At 41.8% G+C, this 17,056-nt stretch overlaps 3 protein-coding genes across 5 annotated transcripts; 1 reads left to right on the top strand and 2 right to left on the bottom strand.

The window, feature by feature from the left end:
• Positions 1 to 5,687: 5,687 nt before the first annotated feature.
• Positions 5,688 to 7,168, bottom strand: LOC122055227. The gene is made up of 3 exons (XM_042616596.1): positions 7,159 to 7,168; positions 6,136 to 7,079; positions 5,688 to 6,038 (listed from the first exon to the last, which is right to left on the bottom strand). Exons 1-3 carry the CDS (start codon positions 7,166 to 7,168, stop codon positions 5,757 to 5,759), a joined length of 1,236 nt encoding a protein of 411 aa, XP_042472530.1. The 3' UTR covers positions 5,688 to 5,756.
• A 1,870-nt stretch (positions 7,169 to 9,038) lies between these two features.
• LOC121967698 (protein ANTAGONIST OF LIKE HETEROCHROMATIN PROTEIN 1-like) lies at positions 9,039 to 13,160 on the top strand. 2 transcript variants are annotated; one of them, XR_006107830.1, is made up of 3 exons: positions 9,039 to 10,644; positions 12,479 to 12,687; positions 12,785 to 13,160. XR_006107830.1 is itself a non-coding variant. In XM_042518088.1 (2 exons), the coding sequence occupies exon 1, from the start codon at positions 9,227 to 9,229 to the stop codon at positions 10,631 to 10,633; it is 1,407 nt and encodes a 468-aa protein (XP_042374022.1). In that variant the 5' UTR covers positions 9,039 to 9,226; the 3' UTR covers positions 10,634 to 10,644; positions 12,479 to 13,160. The 2 variants fall into 2 exon arrangements, 1 of the variants encoding a protein (XP_042374022.1); XM_042518088.1 differs by having other exon boundaries at positions 12,479 to 13,160.
• A 2,080-nt stretch (positions 13,161 to 15,240) lies between these two features.
• LOC121968616 (3-oxoacyl-[acyl-carrier-protein] reductase FabG-like) lies at positions 15,241 to 16,734 on the bottom strand. Of its 2 annotated transcripts, none has more exons than XM_042518931.1 (5): positions 16,484 to 16,734; positions 16,124 to 16,386; positions 15,954 to 16,047; positions 15,762 to 15,873; positions 15,241 to 15,667 (listed from the first exon to the last, which is right to left on the bottom strand). In XM_042518931.1, exons 1-5 carry the CDS (start codon positions 16,635 to 16,637, stop codon positions 15,532 to 15,534), a joined length of 759 nt encoding a protein of 252 aa, XP_042374865.1. In that variant the 5' UTR covers positions 16,638 to 16,734; the 3' UTR covers positions 15,241 to 15,531. The 2 variants fall into 2 exon arrangements, with proteins under 2 accessions (XP_042374865.1, XP_042374866.1); XM_042518932.1 differs by having other exon boundaries at positions 15,241 to 15,648.
• Between the last annotated feature and the right edge of the window lie 322 nt (positions 16,735 to 17,056).

Here is a 17,056-nt window from a genome sequence, read left to right as displayed (position 1 = left end):
CACGTGGAACCGGTTGGCTTGCAATCAGCATTAGATCATAGCAGTCACGAGTGTTGTGCGTCGCTGAGTGATAGAAGGATCAGAATAGTGGCGTTCATGCCTTGCCTTTTGTAGCCTTTGGGCGGCCGGCCTCTACATGATGCACGACATGTATCTTCTGCTCCTAGTGTTGTTGGGCTCCTCCCAATCGGGGCCCCTTTGGGGTTTGATGGCTGCTTGATGGTCGCCACTCGAGCACTGCTAGGGGCTCAACAGGCGCCTCATTTCTTCTAGCCGTTTAGGTTTCTTCCACGTTTATGTGTTCTGTGGCCCTCCTGAGCAGATAGTCTAAGTCTCTCAACGGCTTCTGGTTGAGTGATCGGAAGAACTCCCATTCGGTGAGGCTCTGGGCGAAGACGTTCACCAATACTTCTACAGAGAATGAGGGAATATCCATAGCCACCTGGTTGAAGTACTGATATAGGCCTTTAGTGCCTCGCTAGGCCCTTGCTTCAAGGAGAACATATTAGCGCTTGTCTTCTGGTGGCGGCGACTACTGACGAAGTGGTGTAAGAACGCCGCTCGGAAGTTCTTGAATATGTGAATGGATCCATTCGGCAATCTCTTAAACCAGCGTTGTGCTGATCCAGAGAGGGTGGTGAGGAAGACCCGACACTTCACCCCATCAGTGTACTGATAAAGTTTGGCCGCGTTGTCAAACTTGGCCAAGTGGTTATCTGGATCAGTAGTTTTGTTGTATTCCCCGATTGCCAGCAGGATATAGTGCCTCGGTAGAGGGTCGTCTAGAATCTCCTGCGAGAATTGTTGATTGATTCGCTCCGGCGAATCATCTTCCCTTGGTGCCTTCCTTTTCGTGCATCCCAAATGGGTGCGTCATCCGAGGAAGACCCCCGGTCCTTATCCGCTCAGCTCGTTCCTTTGATGGAGTCCGAAATAATGCTCAATAAAAAGGGATCGGCGCATTGGGTACCTCCCCATATGTACCAATCGTCTTCTTGTTTTGCCCCCGAACGGATACATGCTCCACTCGGTCTCTATATCCTGCTTGATGCCCTACCGCTGATGTCACGGGCTCATGCATTTGGCGCTCGGCCAGCGCTCATTGTTATTGTTGCTCCACTATCCTTGCCACTCGGGCTTGTATAAGCATGTCGAGCTCCTCCTTTGTCAGCGTCACCGTGGTGAGTCGTCCAATGTCCTCCATCTTCTCATTTCGGATGCAGGCTACGTTCCTACAGATGACGCTAAAATGATTCTGTCCAAAAACGAGAGGGTGGAAAGCTGGGGATGTGGTTGCTGCGTTGATTGGATGTAGTCTGCATCCCGTGCTACAAAACAAGCAACGTCAATCCCGAGCCAAGGAAGGGGTCCCCGGCGTTGGCCCTCCGACGCTCAAGTCAATCACCGGAACTGTAGAGGAAAGCAGAACAACAGTAACACAAGCGCAAACAGTAATAACGCGCGTACTTCCACTAGTGCTTAGGCCCTCCTTTATATAGAGCCCTGGTGAGCGACGTGCATGCTCCTCGAGGCGTGGACACGTTCTCTAATGTGTCATATAAAAGGATCTGTCAGGAAAGTGTCTCTAACATCATACCTTAACAAGGTATGCATATCCCTGACAAAAAAGTAGAACCTTCCACCGTACGATCCGCCTGTTGACCATGCCTCGTGTCAGTGACACTATCTCCCAAAAAATATCGAGAGATATAACAATGATCCCGCTGCTTGGTCGAGCGGGGTAGCCGCTCGGTCAGGACTTCTCCTCTCTGTCGGCCTCAGAGAGATAACAGTGTTCCCGCTGCTTGGCTGAGCGGGGTAGTTGCTCGGCCGGAACTCCTTTGCTCTGTCAGCCTCAGAGAGATAACACTGGTCCCGCTGCTTGGTCGAGCGGGGTAGTCACTCGGTCGGGACTCCTCCACTCTGTCAGCCTCAGTTGCTCTTCTTTGCGGTGACTGGGCGTAGTAACTTGTCTATCCCGTTCGGACAAGCTCTTCGGTCTCCTCGGCATCCTGTGGCTCCGCACTGAGTGTCTGACTGTCTTATCTCGAGCTGGACGGTTGACCTGCTCGGACACTGATTAATACGACCGGTCGTTGTAGTCTCTTGCCGATTGGACACTGGTTGTCCCGACCGATCATTGTAGTCGACCTCCACTCAGACATTATAGGTGAGTCTTTTGCCACCTCAGTATTTGACTGCACCGGATGGATCCCCTTTATCGCTGCATCAAGAGGGTTTGAGAAATTTCTATATAATATAATACTGGTAAAAAATAATTTTGCGTTGGGTGCGGCCTCATAGTCTATACATAAATCCGCTCCTTGAATGCTTTTTTTCCGCCAATATAGTGAACTGAAGTTGCATTTTCTTTTTTTGATTTTCTGAATTTCTAAAGGATTGGCCTGTCTAACCGTTGTTTGCCTCGTGCCCCAAGCCGCAGGTGAGGAAAGCGAGGGCCGAGGGGTCATGAGCTTACATGAACGAGTAGTTCTCTTGAGAGATAGGAAAGCCTAATGGCTCATCAGTTGATCAGCACGGGGTGCACTTATATCCATACAGGTTAAATCTTCCAGTTCACCTGAATGATTCAGCCTGCGACAATTCTTCGCTCTTCGATGGAAGCTCCACTTGCAGCACAGCGAGCACAAAGGACTCCACCACGGAAGAGTTATGGGAGCATACGTCTGGCGAATCGGATTCCGTTAGCTCGAACAGCTCCTTGATAATCATCTCTGACAATTCTGATGGCTTCACTTCTCCTCTCGGTTCTCAGCATTGGCATCTGAAAGGTGATGTCCCAACACCAATGACAGGTCGTGGGCCAAATGCTAGTTCCTCCGGCTGGGAAATTGATGAGACAGTGGTCGAGAGGAGCTCGTTTCTGTAAATAGATGATGATACTGAACACAGTAGGAATTTTAATGAGATTGACAAAAATAGGCAACATAAGGGGAGTTCTGGTGAATTATGGAGAAAATCAACACAAGAACCAACTCCCCAAACATTTTATTGATTTCGGTCATTGCAGATTAAATGTAAAGAAAAGAAGAGAGTAGGATTTAAATTTAATTTTTCATTTTCTTAAAACCAATGTTTTCATCTATAAAGAAAATAGTAGCTAAGTGTCGGGGTGATAAATTTTAGCCGATATGAAAATATGATCCGAATCGAATAAAAAAAATTAGATTAGGGTCAAATTTTATTAGATTCGGATCGGATTTGGATAGACCTGATTTGATATGATTATAAATGAGTTGATTCAGGTCAATATGAAATGATCCAATTACAATCCGTGAATTTATTTATAAATATTTTCGGATTACATTATGATTGAATTCGGGTTAAAATAAATCTATTTTAATAAAATCGGTCTTTCGAGTTGGATTTAGATTGAGTTCATGTTAAGATGAATATATTTTTATAAATGGATCATTTCTGATTAAGTCCGATTCAAATTAAATTCGATTATGAGTCAGTTTCGGTCGGATTAAAATTAAATATATATAAACAGGTCTAGTTCAGACCACCGAACAATTTGACTAAAATAATATTAATTAAGTCTAATTTAAATTTTAACATTCTAAACTGTTAATTTATTATTCTGAATCTACTAAGAGCATCCATAATGACACCAAATATTTTCTCCAAATATTTATGGGGCCCACTTCCATATCATCAATCAAATATCTTATTTATCAAATATCCCAAAACTCACAATAAAATATCCCCTCAACCAAATATTTATGGGCCCACCTATCAAATATTTTTATCTCTCAATCATAACTTATGGGGCCCACTTTCCTACCACCCACAATGAAATCACCGGGCACAACTTTGTGCCCGGTGATTTCTATTCTTTTTTCAAATATCTCCCATAATGAAGAATATTTGAGAAAAGAGGATATTTGAAGAAATATCTCCTCCAAATATTCTCCATTAAAGATGCTATAATCTGAATCGACTCGAATTACCGCTCATAGTCAAGTGGTATGCATCTGGGGTTCAATTTAATTTCTACATCTTCACTTCTCCCATAAAGTAATACTCAAGCCATTCTCCCACTTAACTCGAGCCGCTGAGCCTCTCATGGATGACAATGATATTTAATATAAATATTTTAATTTAATTTGATGTATGAAAAATTAAAGGGTGTTTGGTTAAATGATGGGAATGACTATGAGTATGAATTTGATAGTAGGATGGAATGAGAATAGGAATGGAAATGAAACCCATCAAGTTATATGGGTTTGGTTGATTCTCATAAATCTAGTAATCATTCCCAAAATGTCATTCCCAAACCCACAATCCAAACACTATCTTTTACTATCATTCCATTCCCTCATTCCCAAACTCATCAACCAAACAAATATACAAAAGGCTTAGGGTTTAGAAATACATTTACGCACTAAAATTAAATGGTAATATTTAATGTGATAGAAAAATATTAATGGTAGATATATAAATCGAAGCAATTTAAAATTGTCACGAAAGACTGAGGTATTATTTGATTCTTTCTTATAAATTGGAATAAGAATTGGAATAAAAATTATAGTGTTATGAATAAAACAGGTATGAATAGAAATATTATTTTTAAAAATAATATTTGATTAGTTGAATATTTTTTATTGGAATAAATCAAAATTTCTTTTTTTACTGTTAGAGGAAAATAAGAGAAAAAAATATATGTTAGAAAAAATTGAATGTGATAGAAAAATATGATAAGAAAATGATAAGAAAAAAGTAGGATGAGAGAGAAAGTATGATGAAAGAAAATGAGTAAAGAGAGTGTGATGTGAAAGAGCATGTAGCAAAAAGACGATTCGCTCACCCAGTGCCCTTGTTGATGTTAGAGAGCTTGATGAGAGAGGATGAGGAGAGAGAAAATATGATCAGAGAGAAAATACGATCAGGGAGAAAATGTGATGGAAGAGAATAAAGAGAGAGTGTGTGATAAAAGAAAATGAAAAGCAATAGTGTGTGATGGCAAAAGGTGAATACACTTGCCCCAGCGCCCCCGCCAACCCGTCTCAAGGCCAACACGGAGAGAAGCAAGAGTGTGTGATAGAAGAGATTGAGGAGAGAACGAGTATAATGAAAGAGAAAGTGTGATGGGAAAGAAAGTATGATAAGAAAAAATATAAAAAAAAAAGTGTGATAGAAGAGAAAGCATAGTGGCAAAATGCGACTACGCTCGCTCTCATCGCCCCCGCCAACCCGTCCCAGAGCCAACACGGAAGAGATAAATTTCTAGTAACTATTAACCTTTGGAATAGTGACTAGTGCATAAAGGAGACATTTACCTCGGCCATGTCGAGATTCGAATCCTAGACCTTATGGTGGCGGTACGTCATGCGTTAGCCGCTAGACCATCCTGAGAGGACTCGTGATAGGATAGAAAATATGATGAGAAAGAATGAGGAGAAAATGAAAAGAAAGAAAGTGTAAAGATAGAATGAGGAGAGAGAAAATATAATAAGAAAAAATAATAGAATAGATAGGAAAGAAAAATTAAATAAATATATTAAAAAAATTATCTAAAATTTAATTTTTATTTTTATTCCCGTCACAATACAAGAGAGGAAATGAGTTCCATCACTACCTAAATTTTAAAATTTTTATTCTAAAATATTAATTTAATTCTCATCAATCAAATAAAAAACTTATAAATAAATCAATTTCCTTGTTTTCAAATACTAAATCAAAGCCAGATGAATGGTCATGCACGAAAGGAATCTTTCACTAGATTGGAGTAACTAAAGGCCTCTCCCACCTTGCATTTGTGTATTGCGGAACTTGCTCTCTGCCCATGTAAACAAAGCGCGAGTCAAGCAATATTGGGTCATCTTTATCTTTTTTGTCGTGCACAGTGGAAGAAGAAGAGCTTTCATTAAATTAAGGTGAGCGAGGAGTTCATTGATTAAACCGCTCTTTCTCCCTCTCACTCCAGAGAGTCCAGGGTCATCTTTATCCCTCTCCTCCTGGAAGCTGTCATGTGCGATTCCTCTCTTTCTCTTTCGCTTTCTCTTTCTATCTTCCTACAATTGTCAAAAAAGAGTCGAAAGAGCAACACAGGGAAGCCGAAGGAGATAAGAAAGCTCGATATATAGAGATCAAGAGACTTCAACCACATACTTCTTCCCCAACGCTCTGCGAGTGCCCATTTAACTCGGCCTTCTTTTGCTCCAGCCTCATAGCCTTTCCCTCAACTGAGCAGTACTCTGTTCTATACGTTCTAAGTCTCAACAACTTCTGCAGTTTGCTCGCGGCATGAAGGACAGATCCCTTCAGCACCATTATCTCCAACAGCAACAAGTACAGGGGAGTCCCTGCGAAGACGTGGACAGCAGCCGGAGCAGCGGCGAGGCGAAGAGACCGAATCCCGACGTGGAGCCCAAAGGGAGGGTAGGAGGTGAGTCGACTATTGAGGCGGCGAAGCGGCCGCGGGGACGGCCCCCGGGGTCCAAGAACAAGCCCAAGCTGCCCGTCGTCATCACGCGCGAAGCCGAGCCCTCCGCCGCCATGCGCCCGCACTTGCTCGAGATCTCCCCCGGCCACGACATCGCCGACTCGCTGGCCGTGTTCTCCCGCCGTCGTAACCTCGGCTTCTGCGTTCTCTCCGGCACCGGCGCCGTCGCCAACGTCTCCCTCCGTCAGCCCCACGGAGGCATGGCCGCCGCACCGGCCATGATCACTTTGCGAGGCCGCTTCGAGATCCTCTCCGTCTCGGCCACCTTCCTCCCGCCAGCCATGGCCAAGCTGTCGTCCGCCGCCGGGGGCGATAGCATCTCGATCTCTCTGGCGGGGCCGCAGGGACTCGTGGTGGGTGGAACGGTGGCCGGGCCGCTGGTGTCCGCGGAGACAGTAGCGCTGGTGGTGGCGGCATTCACAAACCCGACCTTCCACCGGCTCCCGGCTGAGGACGACGAGCCGGCCTCTGTTCCGTTCTCCGGCAACATGCAGGAGCGCGACCAAGGGCCGGCGGCCGACTCGACCGGCCTGTTCACATATGGCAGCCACGTGCCATCGGACTCGGGTTGTTGGGCACCCATCTCTCGTCCACCGCAACCTCCTCCATTCTGATGTTTAAACTAATTATTCCTCCGCTCTGTTTCCATAATTTCCCTGCTACTGAAGAAGAGTCGATGACTTCCCCACTTTTATCCATTCTTTAATTAGCTTCGCTGGAGTGCCATCGACACAGCAACGTTGTCAAGGAAGTCTCTAAAAACAAGCGATTGCTTTAATTCCTTGATCACCCAAAATCACTCTCTAATTGCTACGATCCCGAATTAAGATTTATGAAATGATTGTAAAATGGCGTGTGGGCCGTGTGGCAGTGGCCGGGGAGGCGGAAGATCTATTTGGCACCTTTCTGTGGGCATTTTAGGCGACAAAGAATGGAGTGCTCTCCTCGGAAGGAGTGGCTGGGGAATGCTCGTCAGACTCGGAGTGGGGTTTAGCAGAACAAGACAGTCTCAGTCCAGCACAGGGATACGCACGCGATCTGTTCCCTGATGGATCACTTTTCCATCTCTCTTTCACACTCCTGTCTGGTTCGGTACTGTTTCCCCGTCCTTATCTACCATCAGTGCCTTCTCTGGTGCAAGTTTGGCAGGAGCGTGTACTTTTTGACTCGAGGGCCTTCGGCTTTAGCCGCGGGAAGGAAAGTGCGTGCGTTGGGCGATTCAAAAGCAGCCCGCCTTCAAAGAGAGGCAGAGAACTCCGGGAACCTGGACTTTTTCCTCGAGGTAGGAGGGTTCACACTTTTCAGCTATCTGAAACGACGTATCTAACTCGAGGAAAGTAAAAGCTCTGAGGTGAAATCACACAGAGAAGAGAAGACCTTTGTTCACTAAGCATGGTGAGCGAGATGCAAAGGAAGCAAAGTGGTGACAGGCTTACCTGCATGCAGGCGCGCGCGCGGCTTTGCTTCCAAGCTCGTCCCCAGGATCGGATTCAGATCAACCGGTTAATTTAGCAACCATTTATTGAGTTTATTATTGAATCTGAACGTTGCATTCGACATTGACATTTAGTACTAAAAGATCAACAACACCTTGACTTGAACTCATGTTCTAAACGTATTTCCCAATTCAAGCTTATAATTAAATAAGATGTTGTCATTTGTTGAAGTGATTAATGGAATAACTGGCCAGATAGATATGGAAAAATACGATACCCTGGAGTTTACTTTAATATTGGCAAACAAAGGCGGCGTGTTAAGTGACATGTAGAATTGATTACGAGCACTTATTCTCACCCTTTAGCTATAGTGATCCGAGAATTTTTGTTTCTTTTACTATAGGAGAAATAAAATGGCCAAGTGATCACCTTTTTAACACCCTAAATATGAAGTAAATCATTTTTACATAGTTTTAGAATATATTTTTACTATAGAAATGAGATTTTGGTCCATATATACGTAAGGGGAACCCATCATTCCAAAGTCAACTCGAATTTATAATATGGATGTCAACTCTTTTACATGAATAATAAAATGAAGGTGGGTGGGACACTACTTGTGTATGCTACTAACAGCCTCTTTTTTAAGCTGGCATATATTAAAAATCCATATAATAATTTTATTTAAAAGTGTTATGTGATTAATTTAAAAGTATTCAATTTCATCTCAAAGTAGATTTATCTATTCAAATTTAAAATTAAAAGGAAAAAAATCTCAAATATTATTTTTTTTATTCTAAGCTGCTAAATAACTATTTTTTAGTCTTCGGTCATTTTTAAAATATGAATGAATTTCATTGTTCTTCTAAAGCAGATTTATATATTTAAATTAAAATTTAAGAGAAAACTCTCATAATAATTTTTGTTTAAAATTGTTAGGCATCTTAAATCAAACGTGTACAATGATTGATGTATTGTAGTTCTAAGTGACATAATCGTACATTAGTTTTGTTTTTTTTTCCATTGAGAGTGTGATCTTACATTAGTTAACGAAACAGTAGAGCAACAGCGGAGGGTGGTGTCGAGCCTCGGCCAATGAACATTGTCATGGTTGTGTCGTCCCGTTCAATCTGATCCAACGTCAAACAAAGGCCTGGTCTTTCCAAGCCCACTTTCCCTTTCCCTTCCAGTCCCACTTCGTCCTCTCTCTCTCTCTCTCTCTCTCTCTCTCTCCTGGGGGGCGCTTGGAGTGAGGGAGAAGGAGAAAGAAGGACAGAAGGAGAAGGAGAAGGAGAAGGAGAAGGAGAGAAGGGAAAGGAGAATGGACGATCTGTCTTCGTTGTTGATGCTTTCCAACCTCCTCCACCTCCAAACCTACCTCGATCCCACCACCTCCTCCCCCCCTTCGCCCTCTTCCTTCCCCTCCACCTCCTCTGCCGCTGCTCCTCTCCTCTTCTTCGCCATCGCCTCCGTCCTCTCCTACGCCTCCTCCTCCCTCCGTGATCGCCGCCCTCGCCGTCGCCGCCGCTGCCACAGCTCCTCCTCCCTTTCACCGCCGCCCCGCCCTTCCCGTTCTCTCGCCTCCGCCTCCTCAGCCTTCTTCCTTTCCCCCGATCGCGCTCTCTCCATGGATCCGTCTTCCCGTGACACCCGCTTCCGATCCTTGTACGGGATCTCCTACCCCATCTTCGAAACCCTCCTCAAGAGCCTCCGCCACCTTGACGCCGCTTCGCTCCCCTCTTCTCTCCCACTCGACCGCGCTCTCTCCATCTCCCTCTCCCGCCTCTCCCGAGGCCTCTCCTCACGCTCCCTAGCCAGATCCCTCGGCGTTTCCCCCAGCATCGTCTCCCGCTGCACTCACGCCCTCACCCGCCTTCTCTCCACACGTCTATACCCCCACTACGTCACCCTTCCGACCACCCCCGACCACCTCCTCTCCACCATTCAGTTCTTCAAGGATCTCACTGGCCTGCCTAACCTTGCTGCCGCCATCGCATCCTCCCCCGTCCGCCTCCGCCCCTCGTCACCTTCCGATTCGGCTGCCGAGTATGGTGCCGATCTCCTCCGATCGACGAGTCGTTCCTTCCCCTCCATCCTCCTCCAGGCCGTTTCCGACCACCGCAAGATCTTCTTGGACGCCTGTGTTCGGGCACCCGGTTCCTCGGATCCCGCCTCCCACTTCCGCGAGAGCAGCTTGTACCACCGCCTCCTCGACGAGGACAACCCCCTCCCCTTTCGGGACAATATCATCACCGTCCGTGGTCAACGTGCCCGCTCTTACCTCATTGGTGACTCGTCCTACCCGCTCCTACCCTTCCTACTCACCCCCTTTTCTACGCCGGCGTCTTCAGTGTCATCGGCCAGTAGTTCAGGTGCATACGCACGAGAGATGTTTGATTCTGCTGTTGCTAAAGGTAGGGCGGCGTCAGTGGAGGCAGCGATTGCATTGCTGAAGGGAAGATGGAAGATTCTCCGGAATCTCAATGTGGGGCTTGATCATGCTGCTCAAACGGTTGTTGCGTGTGTGGTTCTCCACAACATGTGTCAGTTCGCAAAGGAGCCAGAGGATGAGGGGAGGTACATGTGGCGGGATCCGCCAGAGAGTTCACAATCGGCTAGCCTGGTGGATAGCGAGAGATCTCTATCCTACTTGGGTAAGACCCTACGGCAGGCGTTGGCGGATGATCTCTATGAGCGACAGCATAAGCATAGCTCAGGGGCAAGATGAGCGATTTTCAGGTACGGAAAAATGGTTATATTGCTTACTGGAATTCTGTCAACTCGCCCTTTACATGCCCGTGCTTTTGGCTTGCTGTTTATTTGTTCTATATTAATGCAGAATATGTGGCTGGCTGTTTTATAGTTCCTGATTCTTGTAAATGTTTCCTCTAAATTTATCGAACATGGTATGTACTAAAAACAATAATGACTCCATCTATTTAATCGAAGACAAATGTTTGGCATTTAATGGTCTTAACTGTCATAATATGTCCTAATCTCCATTAGGCAGTTACTAAATTTTGTTTGTGGTATACTAGTTTTGATGGGGGTATTGACAGCGGTGATGTATTGTATTTTGTTGATAGCATATCTATCCTCTTCTACAAATTCATGATTTCTTTATTTAAGCCCTTGTGCACTTAAATAACTTCCACTACAAAAAAAAAATAACATGGCATCCACATCTTATGACATATTTGGATTCCAAATATCATTCAACTTTTGCGTTACCTTGCACAACTACTAGTTAGGGAAGTATCGTCAGCACAGACTATCAAAATTATTTTCATAGCGGTGATATGTTGGTCAAATAATGAATAAATTTGCATTGTACGACTTCAAAAAAATACGAGTGACCATTTCATAAAAAATTCAAACCATATATGAGGATTAAGCTTGAGACCATAAATCATCTCTTTTCCATACTTTCTTTGTGTGCAACATAATCTAGAGGTTGCGTGACATTAACTTTATCAGAAATATCACCACATAGAGGAAGGTATTTTTGACATTCATTCAAACATTTGCTGATTTTAACAATCAAGAAAGAAAGAAGACAAAAATAAATCGTTGCCAAGAATGTGTCAATCATCTTATGAGTCTGACTATCCTTTGACAATTAGCTTTGAAATGATCCATTTTGCCATCCAAAAGATTAATTGTATGTATTTTGTGGCTTAATTCAGTTTTTTGGGCAATGTTACACATTATTGTCCATTTGCTTATATTTTCTTAAAAAAATTGAGCTGCCTATGTATTATCATTATGCGATGGCTCAACCATGTACCACCTTTGTACTTTTTTAAAAAAAATATTGCATTTGATAATTAGGAAGTCATGTTTATATATATTTGACAACTTTGGGGGTCAAATTGACATAATAAACATTTGAAGAGCCAAATTAAGTGTTTTTTTAACTTCAGGAGCTAAACTGAAATTCCTAATTGTTTTTGTTACTGATTAGATAGGTAAATACAATGTGGTTGTACCAGTCCAATACCGAACTACCAGTTACCATTCAAAACCTAATTGTTTTTTCTTCCAGTACTTCACAATTCTTCTTCATAGCATTAGCCATAAAATAGAAGGATATTTTTCTTTCTCTTGACGTAATGTATTAGTAGTTAAATTTGAAAAGTACTGGCAAATTATTTGGATATTCTAGCGTGTCTCAGTGGGATAGTTTGTGGTGGTGATGAAATGGAAATTATTATTGACAGAGTTACTTGTGGTGCAAGGTCTAAAGGTTCTATATTAAATAATGGTTTCTTCTTCCAGTGAATCTTCCTTCTGAAAAACTTTGAGTTTTGCATTCTAGTAATTTTGTGTTTGTTATTGTGTCAATTTTTATGATTGGTATCCAATCAATTTAATCATTTCATGATATGGGAGCATCCATCCTTGAAATTGTCAGTTATGATACATTCTCCACTAATGGTTATAGATGTTAGGTTCGTTTGATGTGTATGCAAGGAAAACTGAACGATTCTGTCATGCTTAATTTTGAGTTCAAGTGGAGATTTTTTTGAAGTTATGCTAAGTACAAGTTATATTAATCATGTGATAATTGCAGGAAACTCATGGGTGATCTGATAATTAAGTTGACGCCTTTGGTCAGGGATTCATCAAAGCCCAATTGTATGGATGCCCTAATCTTTAGCATCAAAAGCCCAATATGCCTGAAACACCAGCTTAGCCACTTGAATTTGTGAAGGCTACTTTTCCTGCAACTGAAGAATGAATGATCTGACTTAAGAATCCGTTGCTGCAGTCTGTGCCAGTGTGGGTTTCCCAGTGCCAAATATTAGTGATAGGGCAATTTTATTGGATTTATATAACTAACAATTTCCCATGGGAATATCTTATCTGGCTTTGCTAGCTACCGTCTGACAGCCGTAAGACATAAAAGCCATGCAGTCTTAGCATTGAAGAAATCAGAAAGAAGTTGGCAGAACTCAACTAGTAGCAAGACAAGGGGATCAATTTGTTTTTTTGTTTTCAATAGTGATTATTGGGAAACAAATTGTTGTTAACGGTTGACTGACTTGAATTTGTAGTTCCCTTGCCACATTGATGCTCACATTATTGGATAATTGCAACTTGCAGTTGCAGGGATGGACTCTTTTAGTCTTAAATGATATAATGTGAGTTGATGTGTGGTATGAGATAGTACCAGAGTTCTTCCATGGAAAGGGTAAGTGAATGACTGAATGGGCTGTTAGATTGTGGATATAAATTTTTGCAAGATTTTTAAATGTCTAGTTTTTTTAGATTGAAATGATGCGGATTATATATTTAAGTTGCATCCAGTTCCATTCTGTATGGTATCAATATCTGGTTCCACTTTATGCCTCAAGCCAACTGGTGCTTATAAGGACCCAGGGCCACTCATAGCCATATGGGACCTGGCAACTCATCTTTTCATAAATATTTGAGGCCTTTCCGATATTCTCAGATTCATTATTCTCCATTCCTTTCTCATTGTGCTGCCATCAATTGACTTTACAGGTGGGCATCTCCTGCAAATGCAAAAAAGGTGAGCGGGACGTATCGGTGATTTTTTATTATTGTTGTTGTTTTACTCGGTGATTTTCTATTATTGTCGTTGTTTTAATTTGAACCATGGAATCCATCTCTGTGATCACTTGAATTTTTAAATTAAGGTAATCTATCCATATATGGTTAGCTAAGGAAAGTTTATGGAAGAATTACAAGACTACAAGATGTTCTCGGTCTTTATCTTACATGCACTCAGTTGAATGTATCTTTTTATTCTAGCATATCCGTTTTAGACGTGAAAAGTTAATGTTTTTTGGATGGATTTATCACTATCTCAACTATTTTTTTATGGTTTTGTTTGTTGGCACCAATGTTACGTGTTATGCGTGGTTCCCCTTGGGTACTATGTGAACTGTTCTTGCCACCCGCTCAAGCATTACCCGCTTTTTTTTTTTTTAATAGATTCTGTGTAGCAATAATTTGATTATTGCAGACACTCCCATTAGTTCTGCTCAGAATGAAAATAATATCCCTCATTGCCGACCCATTTCCTTTTCACTCATAAAGTATAAATGATTGATAGTGCTACTAGCAAAAAAAGATAATGCTGTATCGCACTTTTTTTTTCCTTCTTCTAGTTAGTCCTCTGGGCACGCAAATTTGTATTATTGATTTGATTGTATCTAGCAGCTGAACTAGTTTTGCCAACTAATATGAGGGTAAATGATAAGAATCTTTAGTGATTATAAATGACATTTTTAAATTGTCTTATTATCTTCGGTAAAGTAGATAATAATTTTTAATCATAATTTTAATTTTACATACCGTCTCAATCACAAAAAAAATTATTTTCAATCTCTACATGTCAAATTTTATTTATTTCAATTCCCTCATATAAATATTATTAGCTAATTGCCTCTCAATTGTATAACTATAAAAGATCTAAAAATAAGTATAATTTCTCTTAAAATCAGCATTTTACACTAGAATCAAGTATATTTTCTATTAAATTGAATGTGATTTTATTCCTGTTTTAATATAATTCTTCCTAAATTCAGCATCATTTTAAAAAAAATATCTAGTATATTTTTTATTTAATTGAGTATTATTTAAAGAAAATTTAGTATATTTTCTATCCAATTGAGGTGGAAAAGGATTCGTGTTCAATTTGATAAAAAATATACTAAAATGAGTATAATTTCTCTTAAAGTCAGCACTTTATATTAGAATTGAGTATATTTTCTATTAAAATTGTCCCTCATATTTTTAGGTACAAATAATCTAAAAATAAATATAATTTCTATTAAATTCAGCATTTTAAAATAGAATTGAGTATATTTTCTTTTAAACTGAGCACGATTTTTTTTCCTACTTAATATAATTCTTCTTCAATTTAGCATTATTTAAAGAAAATCTAGTATATTTTTTATCTAATTGAGTACCATTTAAAAAAAAATTAGTATATTTTTCATTCAATTTAGATGGGAAAAAAATCGTGTTCAATTTGATAGAAAATATACTAAATTCTAATTTAATGTTAGAAATTATATTCATTTTTAAATTTTTTTATATGTAAAATATCAAGGATAATTAGGTAAATATGTTGGGTTAGAAAGTGAAAATATTTTTTTTTAATAAGGATTACATGTAAATTTTCCCTATTATCTTTGAAGATAGATAACTTTTTCATTGTAATAAATTTATAGCATAATTTATGCATACTCACAAGTTAATTTTTAGCAATTATAAATGATAATTTTAGATATTAATTTTGAAGATAAGATAGCTTTTTCATTGTGAGATAAATTTAAAGCATAATTTATGTACATTCACACGTTAATCTTCAGTGACAATTCTAAAATCTAACCACAAGCACCCTGGTAAAAACAAAATCACTAGTTCACTACACGACATACGTTCCCCAGTACACTTCATGTGCACTCGGCAATGACACGACTCGTCCCTCACATCCATACACTCCACATTTTCCATGTTGTCTCCTTTCCTGCACTCATATTATCCCATGGGCCCAGCAATGATTGGTACATAGATTCAAAGAATCATAATATTAACCATTTTTCTTTTGCAGGTAACAATAAATGGATAAATGATGATGAATCATGTAACCTACAGAGGCCTGTCAACGGACGCTCGCAGGTCGATCTCCTGCGTCCATGCGCCCTTCTTCTGCGTATGGATGTGCCAGTAAGTTTGTGCTAATGCATCTGGATCCAACGTTGTGTTCTGTTCTCCAATTGACGATCTATTATATTACATGCATTCAGAAAAAAAAAATATATGCAAAAAACAGGAAGATCAAAGAATTGATTCGATGTAAAATCTTATCCACTGCTGACCTTGGAGAACCAATAACCCCGTCGATGATGACATGCGTGACGTGAATTCCAGACGATTGGAACTCTCTCGCAAGGCATTGAGACAATCCCCTCAGAGCAAATTTACCACAGCCTGCAACACCATTTATGTAATTAATCAATTAACGCCCTCTTATAAGCTTTTAGCACGGTGAGGTTGCTAATTAATCTTACTTAGCTCGCAGTAGCCTGCAAATCCAATAAGCGAGGCGGAAGAACCGGTGAAGATTATGGTGCCTCTGCGCCTCTCCACCATGCCGGGAATCACCTATAGTTGATATCGAGCCAGCAGATAATTAAGCTGCATACGCACATGAGTGAAAATGATGAATAAGTTTCGGTACATGTTGGGCGCAGTGGAAGGCTCCGACAGCGGAGACGGAGAGGGAGCGCTCGAAGGATTGGGCGGTGACGGCCGTGAAACTGATGGGTGGGCTGGAGACGGGCGGCTCGCATGCATTGAACACCAGCACTTCGAGGAAGCCGAGGGAGAGCACCACCTCGAAGGCCTCGCGGACCGACTTGGAGTCGGAACAGTCGATGCGGATGGCAAACACCTGCGCCTTCGCCTCGCAGGCGATCTCCTCCGCCAACGCAGATAGCTTACCTAGACAAATTGAGAAGATTTACACTATTATAATTAATTCGGAAAGTAGAAAGAGGAGCTAGAATCGATCGATGGATGGGTGGGTCTGGGTGCGTGCCGAGGTCGCGGGCCAGAATGGCGACGGTGTAGCCTTCGTGAGCGAACTTGCTGGCGACGGAGCGGCCGAGCTTGGGGCCGACGCCGATGACGGCGGCGATGCCGCGGGGGGAGGTGGAGCATGACATGGACCGCATGCTAATTGTCGTCGACATGCTTTGATGGTGGATTGAGAGAGGGAGGAAAATAGAACATGCAGCGGGCGCGGAATGTCTGTAACGTTGATGGAACGTATGTTACCGACCTCAAACGGATTACGGAAATTGAGATTTATCTCCTTTGGGTTTTTATCGCTTTTCTTGGTTGCTTTCCATGGAGATTCCCTGCTATCCGATCAGATTTGGACAGCCGCCACGTTTGGCCCACGGTGGTGTGACGTGTCGTGGTTTAGTCAAGGCATAAGGAGGATGGATAAACATGCAGACGGCTTCAACCTCGCTCGAATTGTCATCTGATTAAAAGAATTTGAGAGATGTGACGAGGGCTACATTGCAGTGACAATGTCCAGTTTCGTTGGCCTAAATTTGTCCTGATAATTTTGCAGTTGGCAGCGCCTTCAAATAGTCGGAAATTA

This window comes from Zingiber officinale, chromosome 3B (genome assembly GCF_018446385.1).
Source record: "Zingiber officinale cultivar Zhangliang chromosome 3B, Zo_v1.1, whole genome shotgun sequence".
Taxonomy (NCBI): Eukaryota; Viridiplantae; Streptophyta; class Magnoliopsida; order Zingiberales; family Zingiberaceae; genus Zingiber; species Zingiber officinale.
This window is presented reverse-complemented; position numbering and strand designations above follow the sequence as displayed.

Excerpts from the sequence above, each read along its gene's own strand:
- LOC122055227 (XM_042616596.1), bottom strand. Across the intron at positions 6,039-6,135 it reads CGCAGAGCGTTGGGGAAGAA|GAAGATAGAAAGAGAAAGCG; the intron begins GTATGTGGTTGA and ends TGACAATTGTAG.
- LOC121967698 (XM_042518088.1), top strand. The coding sequence starts at position 9,227 with ATGGACGATCTGTCTTCGTTGTTGATGCTTTCCAACCTCCTCCACCTC.
- LOC121968616 (XM_042518931.1), bottom strand. The coding sequence starts at position 16,637 with ATGTCGACGACAATTAGCATGCGGTCCATGTCATGCTCCACCTCCCCC. Across the intron at positions 16,048-16,123 it reads CCTTCCACTGCGCCCAACAT|GTGATTCCCGGCATGGTGGA; the intron begins GTACCGAAACTT and ends TATCAACTATAG. Across the intron at positions 15,874-15,953 it reads TGCAGGCTACTGCGAGCTAA|GCTGTGGTAAATTTGCTCTG; the intron begins GTAAGATTAATT and ends ATGGTGTTGCAG.